The sequence below is a fragment of the Podarcis raffonei genome, chromosome 4 (assembly GCF_027172205.1).
Source record: "Podarcis raffonei isolate rPodRaf1 chromosome 4, rPodRaf1.pri, whole genome shotgun sequence".
Taxonomy (NCBI): Eukaryota; Metazoa; Chordata; class Lepidosauria; order Squamata; family Lacertidae; genus Podarcis; species Podarcis raffonei.
Window position 1 is genome coordinate 46,634,878 of NC_070605.1, and position 23,386 is coordinate 46,658,263.

At 37.9% G+C, this 23,386-nt stretch overlaps 1 protein-coding gene across 4 annotated transcripts in view; it reads left to right on the forward strand.

Moving 5' to 3' along the window:
* Nucleotides 1-23,386, forward strand: part of ROBO1 (roundabout guidance receptor 1) — a 571,646-nt gene that overhangs the window by 345,450 nt on the left and 202,810 nt on the right. For all 4 annotated transcript variants that reach the window (XM_053386465.1, XM_053386466.1, XM_053386467.1 and 1 more), the window contains one exon: nucleotides 3,366-3,692. In XM_053386465.1, the coding sequence (XP_053242440.1) occupies nucleotides 3,366-3,692 (327 nt within the window). The remainder of the gene's footprint in view (nucleotides 1-3,365; nucleotides 3,693-23,386) is intronic.

A 23,386-nucleotide genomic window follows, 5' to 3' on the forward strand; every position in this document is an offset into this window, starting at 1 on the left:
AGAAGCCAGAGCTTGGGATGCTCACACATGGGTGTGAGACCCAACACAGACGCGACACCAGTGCCCCCAATCTGCTTGGTAAGTTGGCGCATAAGGAGACAACAGTCCTGACACGGGAGAAGTTTTAAAAGTAGGACGCAGAGAAGACCAGTGTGATTTATAAACGGAGTCAAGGAAGCTTAAAAGGAGTAAGAAGGCTGTTTTCAAAAAATTGAACACTTGTCCAAATGAGGGGAAAACAAAGTTTGGCAAAAAAAAAAAAGATATAAGGAGACAATAAGTAAAAATAATTCAAGGAGCACATTGGAAAAACAAGGCTCATCAACAAAAAAATGTTTAAATACATTAGTAGGTGAAAACTGACCCGGAAGGCGGTTGAACTTCTAGAAAACTAGGGAGTCAAAGGTGTGCTGAAGGATACTACCCATTATTATTCCATTTAATATAATGTATATTAATTGCTTATTCTAATTTGTTTTTGGGGAGGACCCTAATTGTTTTGGATTAAACAACCTGGTTAAACTAGTAAGTGCCCATCTTACACTATGCAGCCCATTCTTATTGTTGTTAAAAGCTGGCTGTGTGGTGGTGTTAGGAATGTCTGATGTTAACAATTCTTAAAATATTAAATATTCACAGTAGATTCATGTGGCCATAAGTGGTTAACAAGACTTTCAATTGGGCATTATACATTGTGTAAACCTTGGAAGCAGCTGACCTTCTGTATCCCTGGTGTTTCCTGAACTGGGTTTCATATCCTGTTAATAAATAACTTTAAGGACATATAGGCAGTTCTGACATTTCACTTACCTTTCCAGGAAAACAGAATGAGATTCCAATTACAGATTTATTTAAAAAATATTTCTTAAACAAATGCATGTCTGTATGCATGTAAGGAGAAGCTGCATAATTTATCAAGAAAGTGAATGTATACCAGTTACACTGAAAAGAGGCAGAGCTTTGGTTGCAACTATCACTTGCAAGTGCATTAAAAAAAAATTTAGGGCATCCCATACTACTTGAGAGTTTATTCTACTTATGTACATCTGTTAGGCAGCTTCCCAGTCATATAAGAAGATGTGAACGTTTTTTACTGTACAGAAAGCACTTGTAGATGAAATGATTTGGAAACGTGGAATTAAGCCAATTGATTTAAATTGCATAGCTGTCAAGTGTCCCTAATTTGAAGGGACAGTCCCTTATTCCAGCACCATGTCCCACTGCTGTCCCTTATTGATGGATGTCCCTTAAATGTCCCTTAAATTTCAAAGGAAGCAGCTCCTCTCCCTCCCTCCCTGCCGGCCAGGGAGGAGGGAGGCTCCAACTGTGTTGCTTGGCTGTGTTGCTCACCCAATAAGAAGTCTGAGAATGACTGGGGGGTGGAGCTTGCATGCCTTGTGTGTGGCTAGTTAATGCAAGCTGAGGGGTTTTTTGAATGCTGGACGCCATTTTGTTGCACGTGCTGCTGCAAACTTTGCAGTGCAAAGCCAGGCCGGGGAGCCATCTTAAGTTGAGGCTGCATAGGCCTTGTGGTGCATGTGATTCAGATTCTATTCAGTTGAACCTCTGGTTACAAAGTTGGTTGGACAGTGTTCTTGAGGCTACCAGCATGAGTTTGACCAGACTGCAGGAGGACAGGAAGACTGGAGTGCCTGGAACAGGTGAGGCTGCAGGTCCCTTATTTTGGCTGCTGGTCCCTTATTTTCAAGGCTGCTGGTCCCTTATTTTCAAATCTGTAAGTTGACAGCTATGAAATTGTGGTATGATTTATTTTGATACCACCAATTGCCATGAACAATATAATTGCAGCTTTTGTCTTTGTTCGAATCTAAAAAGTGATAGTGTTAGTTTTTAAAAACAAGATGTGCTTCCGAGTATTTGCTTACTTCCTAGTGCACTCCAGTATTTTCACACCTAGTGCACTATCTGGTCTGTTCATATCTGGGCTCACCTGAACCAAAGATGTTCTGGCTCGCATCTCATGCTTCCAACCAGTCTGTTGCACCTGCTCTTTGTACAACCCCTTTGTATTTAAAAACCAACTGAGGAAATTAAATTTTGTCAGAATCTTGGTATTAGTTTGCAAATGAATTGTGTGAAGTCGATCAGTGTTATGTACACAGTAATTGCTCTTTTAACCAAAGGCATGCTATATCTTTCAGTCTGAGATGTGAAATTTATACTAAAGCAGGTTGTGCAAGTTTGTTAGTTTCCTCTATTGCAGTGATTATCAGCTTTTAGAAGGAGAAATGTGGGTTCTTTGTAGATAAAGTATGTAACTAATAAGTATTGTGTTTCTGTGTTCACCAACTAACCCTTCTGGGACAGATTTCTGACAAGAAAATTACAGGATTTGTGCCCTTTGTAAGATTTATGTTGATACATAAAGTTGCTTCTACTAAATAAAACACAAATTGGAACTTAAATAACTTGACTATAAGGATAGAAATTAAAAGTATAGCTGTGGAAAAAGATTACTCAGATGTCAAAGCTGTTACATCCCCTCTGGCGGCTGTCATCAAATTTGTGGTTAATGTGTGCTATGTGCCACTCTTCTCTTCATGAAAAATACAGCACACTACAATTTAAGGAATTTTATGGAATGTTTCAGATAAGAGTGACTTTATTACAGCACTTAGGTGGAAATATATTCACAGGCAGTTCCTTGTGTTTTGTCTCTCACCCTGCCCCACTTTATGCATTAAGAAAATCTGAATTTTATATATTTGAACCTAGCATTTGCAGACTCTTCATGCAATCCATCTTTCTGGAAAGTGTCAAACGACTGCCTGACTGTGGAACAGTGGGGTCACAAAATCAGAAGCCAGTTTGTGATAATGCCCCAGTTTTGTTCTGGAAGTTAAAAATCATCCATGCTTATCTTTCCTTTAGGAGGCAGCTGAAGATAGTACTCTTTAAAAGATACTTCGATCAAAATGTGCTGAATTTTTGGAGATGTGTATTTATATATTGCTTCCTCACATTCACTGACTTCATCGATTTCATGATTGTATTGATCTTATGTTAACAGTACAGGAATACTACAAGCAACCAATCAATTCTTAAAGTATTGTACTGCTTTTAAATGTTTACTGAACTGCTTTAAAAACTCTGGTCATAGTGGCAAGCATGTTAAATAGCAATAAATATCTTGTAAATGCTAACTTGGAAGAACATATAATCGCCCATTATCGTAATAAAATCTTAACCAACTAGATGACATCAAGCTTAACTATAAGAATAACCAGGAAGTACTTGTTGATTTCCAAGTGCACCATTTTAAATCCAAGCCAAGCCACAGCATTTCCATTACATCTTAACCAGAAGTAGAAATTTAATTTTTTATTCACATTTACCCTCCTTAGGTTCCCGTCTTCGCCAAGAGGATTCCCCACCTCGCATTGTTGAACATCCTTCGGATCTAATTGTTTCTAAAGGAGAACCAGCAACTTTGAACTGTAAGGCTGAAGGCAGGCCCACACCAACTATTGAATGGTATAAAGGAGGAGAAAGGGTTGAAACAGACAAAGATGATCCTCGTTCTCATCGGATGTTGCTGCCAAGTGGATCTTTATTTTTCTTACGAATAGTTCATGGCCGCAAAAGCAGGCCTGATGAAGGAGTCTATGTCTGTGTAGCAAGGAATTACCTTGGTGAAGCTGTGAGCCACAATGCATCGCTGGAAGTAGCAAGTAAGTATTTCTCCTCTTTATCCATCACTGGTAGCCACCTTAGAAGCAGCTGCTTGAGTGGAATTTTAAATACAGAGAGGTCGTTAGCTTTTCATGTCTGAGCTCAATGTATACAAATAAGATATTTAGTTAGGTTTGAGTGCAGAACATTAGCATTCTACTAACACTTGTATATAATGTTTATATTCACACAAGCAGATTATGAATATGACTAAGTAAATTAGAATATCTGCTTTTGTTTTGACTATATGGTCAATAAGCTAATTGTATTCAGCAGTACATATGGCACTGAGCAATTCTGAGCTAAGCAAAGGGGAGAAAAAATGTAATGACACATTTCTTAAGTGTTTTAATGAGTAAAAATGGTTTCAATTAGTTACAAAATGCTGTGAGGTTATCCTTGCACACTCTTGCATCTACTGAGGGGTGTTGCAGCCACATGTCTTGTCATTCATTTTAGTGCGCTCACGTTGACACTCTGTTACAGTATTTAACAGAACTTGAGAAGTGTACTAGAGGCCTACAGTTTACTTACTTTCACTCTGGCATGTTCTCCACACAAGTATGCACTATTGATCAGCAGATATGAAATATGCTGAGAGTTGTGCAATTGGTAAAGAATACTAAGCAGAAATGTCTTTCTGAAGCATTAGCAGAAATAAAAACTTCCCCATTGCCTTCATGCAGGATAAACAATGCTAAAATTGGGCATGTCCCCAGCTTTTCAGTGTCAGTTAGTTAGAATGATTCTGTTTAAATATACTTCAAACCTTGTACAGGAAGTGCCTGAGAAAATGTTAGATTCCCCCCCCCTTGCCTGCAAAGCTATATGAATTGGTACACAAAGTTTTTTAAAATGCATGTGCGGTACTGATTGTGTATTTTGTGGTAGATTTTAGGGTCTTATTGTAAAATTATCAGTTTTGGTACATGGTAGATGTAGTTATATGTTGGTTTCTTTATACTCTGGGAATTTTGTTGTTTGTTTAGTTTTGTTGTTTGTTTAGTTCAGTATCTAAAATGTCTAATATGTGAATATACTTGTTCTCTATTAAATGGCATCAGATTTGATTAAGGACTAAATCAGTGCTAAAGTATTATTACTGCCATTCCACTTCTCAGTTTTTAAGTGCACTTATTACCCTCAAAATGAGCCCTCTTGATCAGAAATATAACAAGAGGCTTAATGGTAAGAATTAGATATTTATTAAAAACATTAGCACTATGTCATTACACACACACACACACACAGAGAGAGAGAGAGAGAGAGAGAGAGAGAGAGAGAGAGAGAGAGAGAGAGAGAAGCCAAGTAAAGGGAAAAGAAGGAATGGAACATAGCATAAAAGAGAAGTGGATATCTGCAAGAGAGAGAGGGGGGACATTAATCAGTTTTTCAAGAGAGAAGTGTTGTGGTTTATTGACATAGGAGATATTCAATTGCCTTGTAAGCTGTAGTTTTTAGGAGCTTTGACAGGAACAAGTTGCACTTTTCCAGTTATGGTGAAAGAAAGGCACTCTGCTGCAGTTATTTAGGCTCCTTGTTGTTTGTCTGTTTATACCCCTGTTTGCTCTCCTTTCCCGTCTTTAAGTCTCTGTATCAGTGCCTGTTTTCTGGTCTGCCAAACTATCCCCTTGATCCCACAGTTGTATTGGAGTTCCCTCTTCTTGCCTTTGCAATGTCTCTCTCCCCACCTACATACAACTATTTCCAGCCATGAGGCTCTCCTTCTCAAATCTGTGATGTTTACTTGCCATGGGTCACCTTGTTTATTCCCACAACCCCAAGTCTCCTGGCATGCACAGAAGGAAGGATGGAAGACAGGGAGGGACTTCAGTTATGTTACAGGAATACAGAGTTCGTAAAGGGTTTTCCTCAATTTCTGTTTCTAAGCTTATTCAAATTGCTGCATAAGTGAAATGAAGTGTTTGCCTCCGTTCCAGCATGCAGACAGTTCTTGGAAGACAACCCAGAGAGATTTAGATATGAAACAGCATAAATCTCAGCCACTGTCTTTTAATCTTATTGAAACCTGCTCACAATACTGCGTTCCCAAAGACCTGTGTGCTTCTCAGAAAACGTGATGGGCAGGGTTGTCTCATAACTTAACCAGTCATTTGGAAATTGTGAGAAATGCAGGAAGGTGCCCCCCGCCCCGTTTCTTATCTTCTCCAAACCAAGGACAGAAGGCTGAAAGGAGTTTCTTGTTGTAATGCAGTTAGGAGAAGAGAGCAAAGCTCTTGTTTGTCTTCCTCAATGTCCAATGTAAACAGAGTTATTTGGAGATTGTTAAGAGTACTGTACTTCTACCCATGTTGAGACCTGTTGTATTGGCAAGTAGAGTAGGTGATGCCTGCTTTCCTTTTGCTTCTGTCGTTTTCCAATTCCCTTTCCCTGGAATTATTTCCTATACTGTATGTATTTCTATGACAGTATTTTTATTTGCAGCTACATATTCTGAGCTATATGAGTGAGTATTGAGTGAACTGTTAATTAGGAAGTTATATATTGCTGTTTGTTTGTTTGTTTGTTTGTTTGTTTGTTTGTTTGTTTGTCTGTCTGTCTGTCTGTCTGTCTGTTTGTTTGTTTTCAACATTGTCAGGCTTATTTTCCACCTGACTAAATAGTTTCAGTGAAATACTGGTTAAAAAGAGATCCTAACCTTCTTAAAACTAGCTTTAAAGATACACCTCTTGCAGAATGGTCCTTGGAGACTGAAATATGATGCTTGATATTGGGTTAGAAGAATTGGGCCATATGTATACAATTTACTTTAATTGTTGAATGAAATGGGATTTTATTGTTGCATCTTTTAATGTATTTTACTGATCAAAAATCACATTGTGGAAAGCTATATAGGAAAATAAATATTGAAATGGTAGAAAAATAGAAGTATTGTTGGTGTCTGATACAATGGTTAGAAAATTTTGGATACTGAAAGCAGCTTAACCAGAGATAAGCTAAAAACATTGACTATACTAAAGTAGAGTAATGAAAATAAAATGTGACCTCTAACATTATATGTAATATATGGTTTTGGAAAACTGAACAAAATCATAAGCAGAACATAGAAGCTGTAATTCTTTGATGCTCAATAAACATTGTTCTGTATTCCTGCAAGGAATTTTAGCTGCTGTTCTTTCTATTTTGTTGTACACATTTGTTTTTAGTAAACTTTTCTTAGGTTACCTGTCAGACTCACAGCCAGATGTGGCTTTAAGTTGATGGAAGTTGATGGGGCATGCAGCCAACTCCTAAAACATTTTCTGCTAGCAAAGACAATGATAGTATGGAAGCAGAACCCACTCTTAAGAGCTGCCATATTACTACTGAAATCTGCTCAGTTCTTTTCTTGAGTTTCTGAACCCAGCTTTTTGATTATTTGAAATGTACTTAAATTAATTCAGTGTTATTTGTTTTTGTGGAATATAACCAGGTTCAGATTACCATCTACAGGGACATGTTCTCTGGTAGTTAAAGGTCCTATGTAATGTGGTAAAGGGCATGTTCTTGTCAAAACTATGCAGGGCAATTTTTCCTCTATAGAGATCAGTTTTCACAGGGAGATGAAGCATTGCTTACTTCTCTAAGTCCAGACAAGAATCTAGCAGTGACACAAACACTTAAAGCATACTGCATTTTTTGTATTCGAAATAAGGAAAAGCAAATGCTGTTTGGGTGCTAACATGCCAGCCTTTTGAGATTTCTTAAAAGTTTTTCTTTCAATATACACTTAAAACTGTTAGTATTAAAAGAGTGATGTATTGTGACTAACATTTGCTAGAGATGCTTGTTGGAAAAGTTAAATCAGTAAGCTTTAAATATATATATTTTAAAACAAAACAAAAAACTCATTGTAGCTAACCCTAGGCAGGCTTGCTTAGAAGAGTATGGATTGGTTCATAGCAAACAACTGTTTTAATAAATTTGGTTAAACAGAATGTAAATTTGTTCCAGGCTTTCCAAGAAAAGTATGATTCATATAAGGTATATGGGAAGGATATAGGACAGTAGAGATGTTGCTGGTCTGCACTTCCCATCATTTTTGACACTTGGCCAAGATGACTGAGCCTGATGGAAGGATCACAGATTAGTCACCCCTGAAATAAACAGTTCAAATAAATAGTATTTTAGTGTTGAGATTTATGATTACCTCCTAAAGACTTTTCCCCACATCAGTCATGTTTAGTCTGTTTTTTTAGTAAAAATTATTGTTGTTGTGTAACTTCTTACCCAATGGAATCACATAATCTTCATATTTTGAAATGGAATCACTATCCTTAACATACAGTCTTGAGGAGAGCTGTGTTTTAAAAGCTCTTTGCTCAGAAAGTACCAAGATTAATAGGACATTGATAGGAGACTATATGGTGCCACTCTGGTCCATAAAAAACAGCAGATGATCATTCACTATAGTTGAGTGACTTGCATCCTCTGGCCATGACCTTCAAAACTAGCTTCAGGGTGCATATTTGGTACTGTGCACAAAGATCTCCATACTTCTCAAATGGTAGCTGCTGTTAGCTTGGCATTCAGATATGTAGAATGGTGACATGTATTTTAATCTGTTTTTATTGTTCATTTTAATTATTTTTGAATGTTTTAAATAGTTGTTTTTAACCCTTTTTACTGATAATTTTACTGTTTTATTCATTTTGTAAAGCACTTTGAGGTTTTTTGTTTGTTTGTTTACTATCTCCCAGATTATAAGTTGTATGAAATAAATAAATTCAGCACTAAATCAACTGTCACCAGGATAGAGAAAAAGTGGCTTCTGTAACAAGCCTTCCTTCCTCAAATTGGTGATCATATCTGGCAGTACTTACTTTATGTTTTGAGAATGCATACAGCACTTTTTCAACAGATGGGGACAACACAGAATAATATTGGGTTAGGGTGAAGGTATTTTTTATTACAACACTACTCTAATCTGTTAGAGTAGATGTCGAAGCAGGTTTTTTACTTTTCTTTTTGAAGCAAACCTCAGGCATGGGGAAAATATGTTTTCTGAAGCTGTACCTAGAAGCAGTAGCATTTAAAAGGCGGTTGAGGCATTAAAAGGTTTAACTGAACAGCTGTTCATAAGCACTTAAAAAAAACTTTCCTATTTTCTGTTTGCTGTAAACTGAGTATTACTGTATTACAGCTATAAGAGCAGTTGGTATCTTGAGTTACTAGATGCCTGTTTAAGGCTTTTAAAAATGAGATGACATTTAAAATCTTACTTCCTGTGCAATAAGATAACATTTTTTTTGTATAAGCTTGCTGTTTTGCAAGGTAGTATATACAGTATTTCAAAAAAGCATATGGTTATATTAGCTTTTTCTATTCATAGCAATGTTGGAGATTTCAAGTAATGTCATCTGCTACTTTAGCCAGCAGCACAACAGATTATCACTGAGTGTCATTTAACAGAAGATTTGGTCTAGGCTTTCAAGTTTTCTGTTTAATTCTGGGATGATTTTCTGTGATGAACAGAAAACAGGGGAAAAAGAAATCCTATAAACTAGTAGCAAACACCTTCTGTCTCTGTGTGTCTTTATGTAGCCAGACCCACACTATTCATACACACAAAAGGGAGGTATCCACAGGTGTGAGCAAACTCCAATGTTTGCAGAAGTATAACAAATCCTTAGACACCGCCCCCAACGAGAAGCAAGTCAATGAAGATTGAACATACTGAGGATGTGTGTGAAAACATGAGGAATTAAATGGACTATCCTGGAAGAGGATACTGTAAGTCTAGCTTACTGGAACACTTGTTACAAATACCTTGGACCTAGAGAAAATTCTCCTAATTTTCTTTCCCGTTCCCAAGCAGCATTTTGCATGGAGGGTGTAATGTTGTTCACCTCCTCACTGGGCCCTTGAAAGGAACAAGGCTGGCGTTGGACTGGATAAGAGTCAAAAGGACACAAAAATAAAACCAAAGCTAGGAAGGACCTATAATTCTGCAGTGACAATTCTTACATTCCAGCCTTTCATAGACACTACTGCCTTCCATAGATACCTCTTTCCCCAAGTATAGAAAACCATTAACTGTGCCATGTGTACATGGACACACTACATATGGCCAGCTCCACACACACCAAAATAGAAATTTTAAGTTTCTTCTTTTTGTTTATTTATTTCATTTTGCATAAAGCTTATTCAGTATTTGTCATATATAGTTGTTTTTTAGTTTAGGAAGGATTTGTGTAGGAAGATTGAAGTGTAGTAAGGCTCTGAGTCACTCACAAATGTTTGAGCAGAAATTTGGGGCAGTATGTGAAACAGCATAATCTTTTTTCTTTCTTTTTAATTGTTTGGTCCAGAATGCAAAAGGGTTCATATTGCTACTAACACTTAGGAGATGAGACACTAGCCAAGATATTTACCTTAGTCTGGAGTTTATTACATCAAAATAGCTGAAATTCTTGCAGCTGTGTAAAAAAAGGAAGAAAATGCCAGATAAATGGGGGTATCATATATTTTGAGTACTTTACCCAAAGCCGCCAGAGACGGAAAGCAACCAAGTTCCTTTTCCTCCTGGCATGAGTAAGTGGAGTACATAATCTAGCCCAGCTGCACTGATTTGCTGTAGTGTTCTGTTGCATAGGATTTTTGGTTAGTATTTTTTGTACTTTTCTAGCTGTATTACAGGCTCAGTTAGGTGCTAGGTTTAAGAGTATTTTAAAATTTAGAATGTAATCCTTGAAACAAGTCTTGTCTTGGGAGATATAGAACTTATCTGTAGATATTTAAAGTAGAGCTAAAGACAAAGACAGATTCAACAGTTCCTGATTCTGCCCAGGAGGCTAGACCAGAACCAGAGTGTTAATAATAACCAGATGCTGGTGAATAACTTTGCACAATCGTGTGCCAACAAGCCTCTTACTGGTATTGTTCTGAAGTGCTAATGTTGGTGTTCTGCCAGAAGCAGAATATGTTTCCAGTGCAGCTAGTGTAACTGTCTTGTACTCTGTTGATTGTGGAAATGTGCTCTTCCTCATGCAGATTCTAATTTGAAGGCTTATACCATGCTAACTGATAAGCTATTAGGGTTTGCCAAACAGTTAACTGCTATCAACTAATTATGACTGAGACCCCAGATAAAAAAAGATCACTTAGGAGATGATGGGAGGCAGGTTTAATTATTAAGATAATGTCTGTCTATCTTTCCCATGGGAGTTTGGTGAGAGAGATGAGGATAGTTTCTTACCAGGTTTCACATTCTTTGCAACTATCCACTGATTGATACTACATCAGCTACACTGATACTGATTAAAAAAGAGGCAGCTTTTTCTTATTTCCCCTGACCCTCTGCTATATATGGCAGATTTAAATAATGAACTACTTGTTCAATAACACTAACTGTGTGAGGGTCTCACAAGTCACCAACATTATCTGATTTCTTTGGCATAACCACAGTGGCGTAGCGTGGGTTGTCAGCACCCGGGGCAAGGCAAGTAATTTGCACCCCCTAACCCGTGGATTTGCGCCCCCTAACCCATGGATTTGCGCCCCCTAACCCCCAGATGTTGCGCCTGGTGCGGCCGGCCTCCCTGCACCCCCCACGCTACGCCACTGCATAACCATGATCTTATTAGAATCAGAAACTTGGTGTATGGTGTGCTCTTCTAACTCATTTTGCAAAATATGCTCCTCCCCCCCAAGTTGTCCTATTAATCTTACTGAACATGCTTGGGCTTCTATTACACCTTGACCTGACACAGTATTATTGCCTATACTGTTTTCTTAGACATTTCTTCCTCCCTCTAGAAAACAAGCCAGGAATTTCTTCAGCTTTGATCCAATGCTTAAAGAGGCACCAAGGTTGGCATCCAGTTAAGATATGCAAAAGTATGTGTATAGACAACTCATCATAAACAGTATTGTGAATTGAATTGCTTGAATTCTACTCCAAGTCATTAGGTGATTGAAGACTTGCCTGTTTTACATGCCAGCTCCATTCCATTCAGCTCATAACAAAAGCACAGTAGATTGACTAGTCATAGCTGCCTTAAGTAAAACTAAGTGCTCAAGTTATCTCATCTGCCCCCCCCCCGAGGCTTCTAGAATTAGCAGATAAACATATATACATATTACCCTTCTCCACGTGTCTCTAGTGCAGGGGTGGCCAACTCCCAAGAGACTGCGATTTACTTTCAGAATAAAAATCTGGCAGTGATCTACCCCATTTTTTAAGGGGTTCAGCTCAAAGTTCTTGAGCTTTTTTGGGAGGACAAAAGCACTGTTTTTTGGGGGTTAAGGTACAGGCTTTTTGGGGAGGGAGGGGGAGGAAGGCAAAGGGTTAAGTCACTCACAAAAACATCACACAGAGGGAACTCCATCTTCCCTTCCTGAGTTCAAACAGCAATGGAGGGTGGGACGAGGGGGCGGGGCAGGAGTCAGATTTACTGATGCAGAGGAAAGGGAGCCAGGGATCGACCGAGATCTACCGAAACTTCACAGGGATCTGCCAGTAGATCGCAATCGACCTGTTGGACATTCCTGCTCTAATGCATGTGTCACCCCCCCCCCCGAAAAAGGCTCATTGTCTGGCTATCATGTCCTATTTTATGTTCACTGCCTAGTTGACTGGCAAACTCTCACTGCAAAACCTTGCCCAAGAAAGAGACATTTGTAACTAGGCAGTAGTTACTATAATCCAAAGAATGCCCAATGAAGTTATATTCAGATGTGGCCTTTGCAAACACGTCCTTGAAGTAGTCAGGACCACCCATCTGCCAAAAAGCCATTTATAATATCCTGAACCCAGGCAGACAGTCCCTCATTACTAGAAATTATAAGTTGCAGAGAGCAAAGGTGCTTACAACAGATAGGTCAGACTCCCCCCGCCCCCCAAGTTCCTTGTTCACCTCCTGTTGTGCCAACAATAGAGACTAATCATGCAATTCATGCAATAGATGAAACACTGGTCACTTTTCTGGATCTACCCATTTAAAAATGTGGCATCTAGTCCAATGTGAGTGATTTTGTCTTTAAGGTGATTAGTAAATATCTGGCCTCCAATGGTTCCCTCAACTCCACATGGCTCAAGCTGAAGTAGGTTCTGAGCCAACAGATGTATTTCCAGATATATAATGATGGAGAAAAAGTATTACTGCTTCACCTTCATCCCATCTACAGGCTTGATACTGAGCTCTTATCTGTGTCTGAATGACACATCTTTTGTCACTCTAACCTGTTTTATTGGTTTGAGATTTCTAAACCAAAGAGCCAAGCAAGCTTTACAGTGTGGGAGATGGCACTTAGGAGCTACTAAGTTAATTGCTTTGGTCATCTCTTCATTTTACAAAGTGACCAAAACATTGCCAGGATTGCCAAGCACACCTACCAGAAACACCTCAGTAAAATTATCCAACCTACAGAAGTACATGCTTTTCTTGAAAAAGTCAAAATCACCTCTGCAAAGATAAGTCCCTTTTCATTAACCATTTGGGTTCTTTGAGAGTTCTGTCCTAGGCTCATTGTTGTTCAATGTTTATAAATGACTAGTATGAAGGAATTGAGGGGATGCTCATCAAATTTGCAGATGACACCAAACTGGGAGGGGTAGTTAATGCCACAGAAGACAGAATCAGAATTTAAAATGACCATAACAGATTGGAGAACTGGGCACAAGCTAACAAAATTAATTTCAGTAGGGACAAATGTAAGGTTCTGCACTTTGGGAAGGAAGAACGAGATGCACAAATATAGCATGGGAGGACACTCGGCTTACTAGCAGTACATGTGAAAAGATCTAGGGGTCTTGGTGGACCACAAGCTTAACATGAGTCAACAGTGTGATGCAGCAGCAAAAAAAGCTAATGCTATTTTAGGTTGCATCAACAGAAGTATAGTGTCCAGATCAAAGGAGGTAATTGTACCAGTATTCTGCCTTAGTCAGACCACACCTAGAATACTGTGTCCAATTCTGGGCACCACAATTTAAGAAGGATGTTGACAAGCTGGAATGTGTGCAAAGGCGGGTAACCAAGATGATTAGGGGTCTGGAAACTAAGCCTTATGAGGAGTACTTGAAGGAGCTGGGTATGTTTAGCCTGGAAAATAGGAGACTGAGAGGAGATATGATAGCCATCTTCAAATATCTTAAGGGCTGTCACATGGAGGAGGGAGCATGCTTGTTTTCTCCTGCTCTGGAGGGTAGGACTCTAACCAATGGCTTCAGGTTGATTCTGACTAAAGATTCGGAAAAACTTTCTGACAGTAAGAGCTGTTCAGCAGTGGAACAAACACAAGAGTAGTGGACTCTCCTTCCTTGGAGGTTTATAAACAGAGGTTGGATGGCCATCTCTCATGGATGCTTTAGCTGTGATTCCTGCATTGCAGGGGGTTGGACTAGATGACTGTTGGGGTCCCTTCCAACTCTATGACCCTATGATTCTGTAATTCTATGAAGTCTTCCCCAGCTAGGTACTCTCTAGGTATTTGCAGTGTACAAGCTATAGAATTGATTACAACAAGATGCAGTGGTGGCCATTGACTAGATGACTTGAAAATGGGATTAGACATTCATGAAAGGTAAGGCTGTGAATGACTGCTAGTCATAACATCTATATACTACCCCCAGGTTCAGAGACAATTTGATGGAATGTCAGTTACTGGAGAACCACAGTGGGAATGGATTACTCTCTTAATGTGATCTTCCCAGAGGCATCTGTTTGGTCAGTATGGCAAAGGGGAGACTGGAGTAGGTAGAGTTCTTTTTAGGTTCTTTAATTTAAGATTGTGCTTGAGGGCTTTTCTTTTATTTGTCTTGAACATTTTTTTCTTCTTCTGAATTTGTGCTGGCATTGCAAAGGATAATTTAGGGTCTTGTCACATAGGTGATAAAAAATATGGTTTAAGAGCTTTATACAGGCATTTCCCTCAAGAAAATATAAACCCTAAAAGACCTTGAACACTGAGGGTCACTCATTTTGATTTCATCATCTTTATAATAATCACGTTGCTCAGTAAGCTAGCTTTCTGTTTTTGTGTCCAGATAATTCAGATGACAATCATCTGACCTAAGTTGGATCCAGCATGTAAATTGCTTTCAGCTGATTGCATTGCATGTTAAATGAAATTTAATTTAAAAGTCTCCTTTCACCATTGTAGTGGATGCATGTCTACGTCATCTGTTAAGCAGTGCATAGTCAGCATATGGTTGTTCCTCTTCTATTTAAGCTGTTTTCTCTTGAGAAAGGGAAATTCCCTCCAGACCAGACAGACATCTGCTGGCTCTCTTACCAGTAAAGCCACAGAAGAGTTATCTTTCCTGTGATTAAAAGAAATAACGTCTGGGTTGGGTTTTTTTTAGTTTTTGTTCAATTAATCAAAGATTAAACCCATGTGGTACTCGAGGAAACTGAGCTTCTTTGTGTTTCACCTACTCCTAGGGATGCCAAGGATGAAATACAAGATTTTACTGACATAATTTTGTAAAGCAGAAGTATAAAATATCTTCATGAGGATTTTTTTTTAAAAAAGCTTCGTAATCCAGTAACCAATGATACAATAAAAACATACACTTTATAAAATAGATAAGAAATCTCAGTGCCCTCCCCTCCCAAAAACATGACAAAAGAAAGGGTGGTGGAATAAGGGAGCACTAATAGTGCTGATATTCAGGCACAACTTTTTTGTTCAGATATATGTTAGTGTGTGGATATTTTCTTTTAAAAACATTTCCAGATGCTAAATCACCCCGTTATTCCAGCATTCTCAGTTTGCATTCAGTGTCTTCAAATAACAGTGTTACAATTCATTTAATGTGGATCTTAAACCCTGCCTATGATGAGCAAGACTCTGAGTTTGTTTTTTTAAAATTCTTCACATAAACAGTGTCTTGCCACAATCACTATTAAGTATGGGTTGTGTTTAAATACATGTATATCCTTCCGTCTCTTATCCATTCTGACTTAAAACCAAGGAAACAGGATTCATTTTGTCTTTCAGTTCCATTGGGGCTACGAGCTGAACATTTCATAAAATCAGGATGGCAGTAATTAAACTGATTCTCTGAATACCAGACTGCTTTTAGACTTCATCTGTCACTAGTAGGAGACTCAATACAGACTCTTTATCGGAAGAAAACTTGTTTGGCTCCAGCTTTTTTAGTCAAATTGGGTTTTACAATAGTATCTGTCTTGGTTTTGATATGGAATCGCCTTAAAGATAGCTTGCTTTGAATATACTGTTCTATAATATCCACCCTCCTAGAAAGTAAGTTATGAAGAAAGATATTCAAGGCCTTGTAATTGATTTTTGTGGGATAAGCCAGCCTGGCTTGTCATTCTTTTCAGTGTCCATAACTGTGAGTGAAGTTTGAGCTGTGATTAATGAGTGAGTTATTTGGACACCAGGCAAGAGAAATCCTTGGAGTCCTAAGGATCTTCTTCCCCTTCCTGCTTCCCTTTTGTCTGCTTTTGTCTCATTTTCGAGTCCTTGAAGCCTCTTTAGTTTGCCCTTCCTTGTTTCCTAGAAATCAGTATAAATCTTTCCTGTGGTGGGCTCATTGAGATTAGGTACTCCCTAGAAGTTATTTTCTGAAAATACTACTGCACAATATGTCTGGGTGGATGTTAATGGCAAATGCAAAATGATAAAACTTTGGAAAGAGGCTTATGCATGTTGCCTGCTATGCAGGAGCAAATGACCAGGTTCTCATTAAGAATTCACTGTGCAGTAAAGTTACAGTACAATGCTATTCATGTCTGCTCAGAAGTAAGAGATTGTTTAATGGGGGTTACCACTAGGTAACTGAGTACAGTCATACCTCGGGTTAAAGACGCTTCAGGTTGAGCGTTTTCAGGTTGCGTTGCGCGGCGACCCAGAAGTAACGGAACGGGTTACTTCCGGGTTTTGCTGCTCGCGCATGTGCAGACGCTCAAAATGACGTCACTCTCATGCGCAGAAGCGGCGAATCGTGACCCGCGCATGCGCTGACACGGGTTGCGTTCTGCTCAGGATGGGAATGGGGCTCTGGAACGGATTCCGTTCGCATCCAGAGGTACCACTGTACTCTTTGCAGCCTAGTCTTTGGTGTAGGGTTGGCATTGGGGAAAAGCAGTGTTTTTTGGCAGCTGTAAGCAGGCAGAAATCCAATGTTTGGATAATACTGCCATGGCAAGAACATACTAGCAAGTTACACAGAGGCTGTAGATAAAGTGCTATAACAGAAAGCTATTGGGAGATTGCAGTTTTTATTTTACATTTATGTACTGCCCTTCTGTCAATTTACTCAAGGTGAAATGAATTAAAAATACTAAAGCAAAAAAGATTGGAAAGGGAAAACCATCAATAGCTGAGATGTCACAAGCCATTGCTACTGATGGCATGAGCTAGTCTTCTTTCTTCCTGTTAAAGCCACCATGTGAATGGAGAAGCATGTACGTTTACAATAGCTTGAGACTATATGATCAGTGCACATGATCCATTAAATTCTCCACTTTGTCTATTGCATGTTGGGTTTTGGAAGCAAGCAAATGCATTCTTATTTCATCAGGAATTTGGCGTTTAGGCAGAGGGACGAATTTGAAGTTATATTCATGGCTTTCGTCTATTTTAAGATGAGTTTTAATTAAGAGTTTCTGGATTTGTGTTATGTCTACACTTTCCTTGCAATTCTATCTTTATGGACTCTGTTGGCCTAAGAGCTTCCATAAGCAAAATTGTTCAATTCATTTATTTCCATTTTTAGTTTCCCTTTGTGCCCAGAGAGCACCTGAATACATTAAAGTGGTCTAAACTGACCTCTAGTAAAAATATATAGTTCTAGATATAATTCAAGACTTTCAGGAAATCAGAATACTTTATTCTGAACTTATACTGACCATACTGAATGTGGGTCAAAAGTAAAAAGTAAGTGTAGAATTTTGATCAATGGGAAACAGGTTATATGGCTTTAGGATTAGCTGACACTACAGTTTTATTATGGGCTTATAGGAGACATATGCATGCATACAAGAAAGAGTGAAAGAAAAAGGCAAAGTAAGAGTGGAGAATATATGAGTAAAAAAGAGAAGAAAAACTATAATTAGTGTATTCACATTAAAGTTCATTGGAGTTGGTGGAACTTCTACTGGATAGGAGCCATAGTTATGGGTGGAGGCATGGAGAGTCTTAAATTTAAGTAATTCATAAGTTACAATCAAGTCTTGGGTTGACTTCCTGCTTGGTATGGGTTTCTCACTGGCATTTCTTGGAAGTAAAAATACAACATATACTTTCTAAGGTGTGGACTGAATTTCATAGTTTTTACAAACTTTGAAGATACATACTAATTTTAACTTCCTACTAGAGTTATTTTCAGTGTGTGATTTTCTCTGCCACTGTAGTTTTGATGACATTCACTACTGGTAGAAGTGAATGTATTTACTTCTACCATTTCATTTCATTTGACTTTGGCTTCAGTCTTCTGTTGTCTTTACCAACATTTTTTGTTTACAATTCTGCATCAAATAAGTTTTACATATGTAAGAATTTCACCTATCCCATATTAATAGAACTATTTAGAACTATCAATTTAAATACATTATGTTTAGTCATCAGCCTTAGTACAGGATTTTTTTTCAGCAGGAACTCACAGGAACTCAGTTCCAGCACCTCTCATGTGGGCACCATTGCCATTAAAAGATAATAAGGGAGGTGTTCATGGTGAGTTCCTGCACCTCTTTTTCTAGAAAAATAGCGTGCTCAGTATGATAATTCTATTATCAAAGCCTTTTTGAACTACTAATTGCCCACCAGCTAACATCCCCAATGTTTTTGTTGGCTTTTTATTTTCTTATTTTATAAATGAAAAATTGGCATTGATATCTGATTGCGCTATATGTCAATTTCCCCCATCCTCATCTCATTTTTCTTTTCACTATGTCTTTTTAGATTCTAATTCTGAGGGCAGGGACTGTCTTAACACTGACATTGGTAAGCTGGTTCTAGGAACTATGTTTTGGCTTGAGGAACAGAATAAAAATGCTTTAAATAAATAAATAAATAACTACTCACAATATTCCCTGAATAATAACATACAAGATGTATGCAGGTTAAACACTTTGTTATGGGTTGTGATCAGACTGGATGAGTTTAATGCACTTCAGAAAAGGACCTGATATATTTCATATGTTTATTCAGATTTGTTAATAAAGGTTTTAAATGGAACTGAACAACTTGTCAACATGCAGGAAAATTCTGGTCTAGAGACTCCATGTAGGAGCCAGAGTTGTGAGAAATAAGTCAACAACAAAAAAGGTATTACTTAATACTGCCTTTGTGCATTTCACTTTTTCACCTATTGTTTAATGAGATCTGTCAGATCAAAAGTTCCTTTGAGTTTCAATAACTGAAAGCAATAATGGTGAAATACGTCTGAAGCAACCACATGATTTAATTTGGAAACTTTTTGGATAGGGAAGTTGTAAAAGCAATGCGAACAACTCGTCCTTTGTTCACAGAAGTACAGAAATGCTTTTGGTCAATTTGCAAAACCACAGCAATTAGTTGAAAATGAAGTCATGCATTGTTTTCTCATGAATAATTTTATGCTTAGGTCTGACCTATTTTCATAGGGAAAGGGATATTAATATTTTAGGGTATTTTGTTTAAACAAACAGAGTCCTGAGTGACTTTCTGACACTTTGTAGATACAGGTGCAGATTAAGGCTTGTTTTTAAAATGTCTGCTTTTGGCGTCCAAGATAGTATAGCAAGCTAGTTCATAAGGGCTTTACCTTTTTAACTTGTCGTTACCTGTATTAATCCTTTGAGACACCAATATAAAGTAAAGGAATCTATGATTGGCCCATTATTTTTATTTTAAATCCAAATCTCATATTAGGGCAGTGCTTTGAGTAGGCTAAAACTGCCATAAAATAGTGTTCAAATGTTCAGATTCTCTAGAACATTTCTCTAGAACTAGTAAACAAAGTAAAGATGGGTGGTGGAGCTTGGCTGGTGGTGAAACCAAGGCATCTGCATCAGTCAGAAGCATACAGGTTCCTTGGTATGCAGTTTTTATATTATCAAAGTCGGAGATAAAGTTTAGGCTAGATCATTATTAGGTAGACCAAAGTGGTGTGCTTGCTAGTACCTCCTATGGTTCCCACAATTGTTTTATGGAAATATCTCTTCAAAAATCCACAACGCATGAGAGTGCTTTTCCTGCTCTGCTCCATTTTCACTGACTTAACCTCTCTTACATTGAATATGCCCTTTTAAAGACGTCACATTTCACTGGATGCCAGGAGTGTCCACCCTCCCTCTTAGGGCTGCCATACGTCCGGATTTACATATCCGGAAAACTGAAGTCGGAAGCAGTGTCTGGGCGGAAATCGCTAAAATCCGAACGTGTATCAACCCATGTCAGCAGTTTCAGTTTTGGCGATCTTCCTTCAAAACAGCCAAATAGCCATTTTTTTTTTGTGAATTTGCCCAAAGAGCTTAACAACTTTTATTTCCTGATTTTCACTGTTTGAAATATGGCATCCCTACTCACATCTCTTTTGTTCTAAGCAGAGGAGGGAGGTGCAATAACTTTTCTCTGTGAGTGAGTATGGCAGTGGCTGAAGAAGGAGGGACATGGCTGCAGCCTTTTGTGGTCTAGTTTTTTCTTCTTGTCTTTTACACGTGACAGCAATTTTGTGTTAAACCTCCACACCTCCATTTTGTGACTGGCCCCATGGCACTTTCTCTCTCTCTCTCTCTCTTTAAAATACGTTTTTATTAAACAATTTCAACCAAACAAATTATCCAAATAATCAATTACTTTATTTCTCCCCTTTTTATTACCCCCTATCCCTCCCTGCCCAAGACTTCCCTCAGATCCCCTTTCTGATTTGTTTGCACATATTGTTCTCTGCATGTAAAAAACTGTACATATCATTACGTCATCTGTCCTATATTCTATTAATAAATTTCTGGATGTTTATTCAAAACCTGCCAAGGAGTCCAAATCATTTTGTTCTTTTTTTAAAATAGTCTGTAAAAAGTTTCCAATCTTCTTTGAAGTCCCAATTGTCCTTCTCCCATAGTTTATGTGTCAGCTTTGCCAACTCTGCATAACTCATCAATTTTTCTTGCCATTGTTCTTTCGTTGTGATTTCCTCCTTCTTCCATCCTTGTGCTAACAAGACTCTTGCCGCTGTTGTAGCATACATAAATAAATTATTCGAGTTTTTTGGCAGGTCTTGTCCTAAAATCCCTAACAAAAATGCTTCAGTTTTCTTTATAAATGTCATTTTAAACATTCTTTTTCAATTCATTATATATCATTTCCCAATTTTTTTTAACTTCTCTACATTCCCACCACATATGATACATAGTACCTTCTTTTTCTTTACATTTCCAACATATATTTGACCCGGTTTTGTACATTTTTGCTATTTGTACTGCTGTGATATACCATCTATACATCATTTACATATAATTTTCTTTCAGAAGAGAACAATCTGTAAAATTCAAATCCACTTTCCACAACTTTTCCCAATCCTCCAATTGTATATTGTGTTCAATATCCTGTGCCCATTTGATCATGACTGATTTGACCTCCTCATCTTTTGTTTCCCATTCTAGCAGAATGCTATATTCCTTCTTGAGCAGCTTCACTTCTTCTATAACCTCCTTTTGGAATCTAGAAGTTGTATAACTAAACCCTTTTTTGTTATCTTCTTTATACATTTCAAATAATTGTCTAATGCAGCCAATTTCCTCGTAGTCTTTTAATTTCCATTTCCCTTCTTGATCTCTCAATAACTCTCTATATGTAGGCCACATGGCACTTTCTCAGATGTGCCCACACTGACCCAAAGAGTGATCCTTGGGCTAGATGGTTAACAAAGCAAAAGTGTATGTGTGTGTTACAAATTTGGCTAGCAATGAAACCATAGTCTAAGTGTCTAGATAAATATATAGTAGATTGGAGCATAAATGCCCTGATCAAGCAAAGCAGGTGGTATGCAGTGCACGTGAGGTATGCTGGCAGGACACAACTGGCTGCACCACAGAAGGGCAGCTAGTCCGTAAGGTTAACAGATTTTTTTCAATGAATCCGGGGACACTTTTCAACTTCCTACTAAATAGATGGATTTTGTCAGGGGACTGATTTGTAAATCCAGGGACTGTCCCCGGGAAACAGGGACGTCTGGTAACCTTAAGCTAGTGGGAAGAAGGCTTAGTTAGACCCATCTTCCAGTGAACCATTTTCAGTGCCGCTCCTCTCTGCCCTATCAACACTGCAGTGAGGGAAGGCTGGGAAGGAATTATAGGAACATTTGGAGGTAAGGCTGTGGTGATGATCAAAGCACTTGGGTAGTTATGTGTGGGAGGAGATGGTCCTTTTAGATAACAGAGCTCTAAATTGCTTAGAACATTAAACCTAAGCATTAGTACTTTGAAATGAGCTCAGAATAGAATGGCAATAGGTTGATAACAAAGACACTTAATGATAGCTGCAAATGTATTTATTTTATCCTGAAATAGAAGAGATTCATAATATCCCTAATCTTCTTTCAAGGTAGCACCTTAGGTATGTAATTGTATTTGTTAGGCATAGCTATGAGTTCAAATTCAGAAAACGTTAACGTGCAAAAATATTCTCAATGGGATTTTGCTGATAAGTATCTCTAAATCATACTCTAAATCATACTCTGAAACACTAATTAAGAGATCTTGCTGAGCAGCCACGTATAACTTCTTTTATTTTTTGTAATATCAACTCTGTTTTGTAATTTGCTTTTGAAGCAGGATCTTCAAAGCAGATTTGGATATGGCACAGAAACTGACTGCTTAAAAAAGATTAAAGATACATAATGTGAATTATTGGATTATGGTTTATCGGAATTAGTATTCGCCACTTTTACAAAAACCATCTGACTGTTACGTGGCACAAAGATCTAGAATATTTCAAATGTTTACACTACCTGTGGTATTGGCATGAAATCTTCAACCACTATAGAAGTGCTTGTTATTTATAAAACAATATAATGTGGAGCTAAGCTTATATATATTAGCTTTACTAAGAATACTAAACATTTAAAGAATATGCTAACCCAATTTCATGCTCATTTTATCAGAATCCGGAAAATCACTGGGTGACATATAGAAAAAGCAAATCGATATTATTTAATTATATTATTTAAGCAAATCAAGATTATTTAATTAATCTTGCAAAATAATTTCAGATAGCTGTTTAGAATAAGTATGATGTACATCATTCTTATGCATACACAATCTGGATTTCATTTTTTGGCAAACAGTTTATGTAATTGTGCCAGTGTGGCATAGTGGAAGACCAGATTTCAAATCCTTACTCAGCCATAAGTACTTACTGGGTGACCTTGGGCCAGCCACTGTCTCTCAGCCTAACCTACCTTACAGGGTTATTGTGAAGATTAAATGAGGAGGAGGGAAACTATGTATGTCACTTTGAGCAACTTGAAGAAAAAGGTAGGACATAAATACAGCAAATTAATAAATGAATACTGCTGGCAGCAACATTTAATGGATAAAGTGCATTTGAAAAATCCACTTTCTATCTGGGAGCTAATTACAGTATTTCAGGAAGTAGGAGACCTTACATTGATTAGAAAATTAAGGTTTATATAACCCCCCAAACATGTTGAATTATGAATAAGTACGATTATCACCAATCTGGTTTCCAGGTTTGCAGGATCACACTTTAATTCCTTAAAGTTTAAAAGTGCATTGAA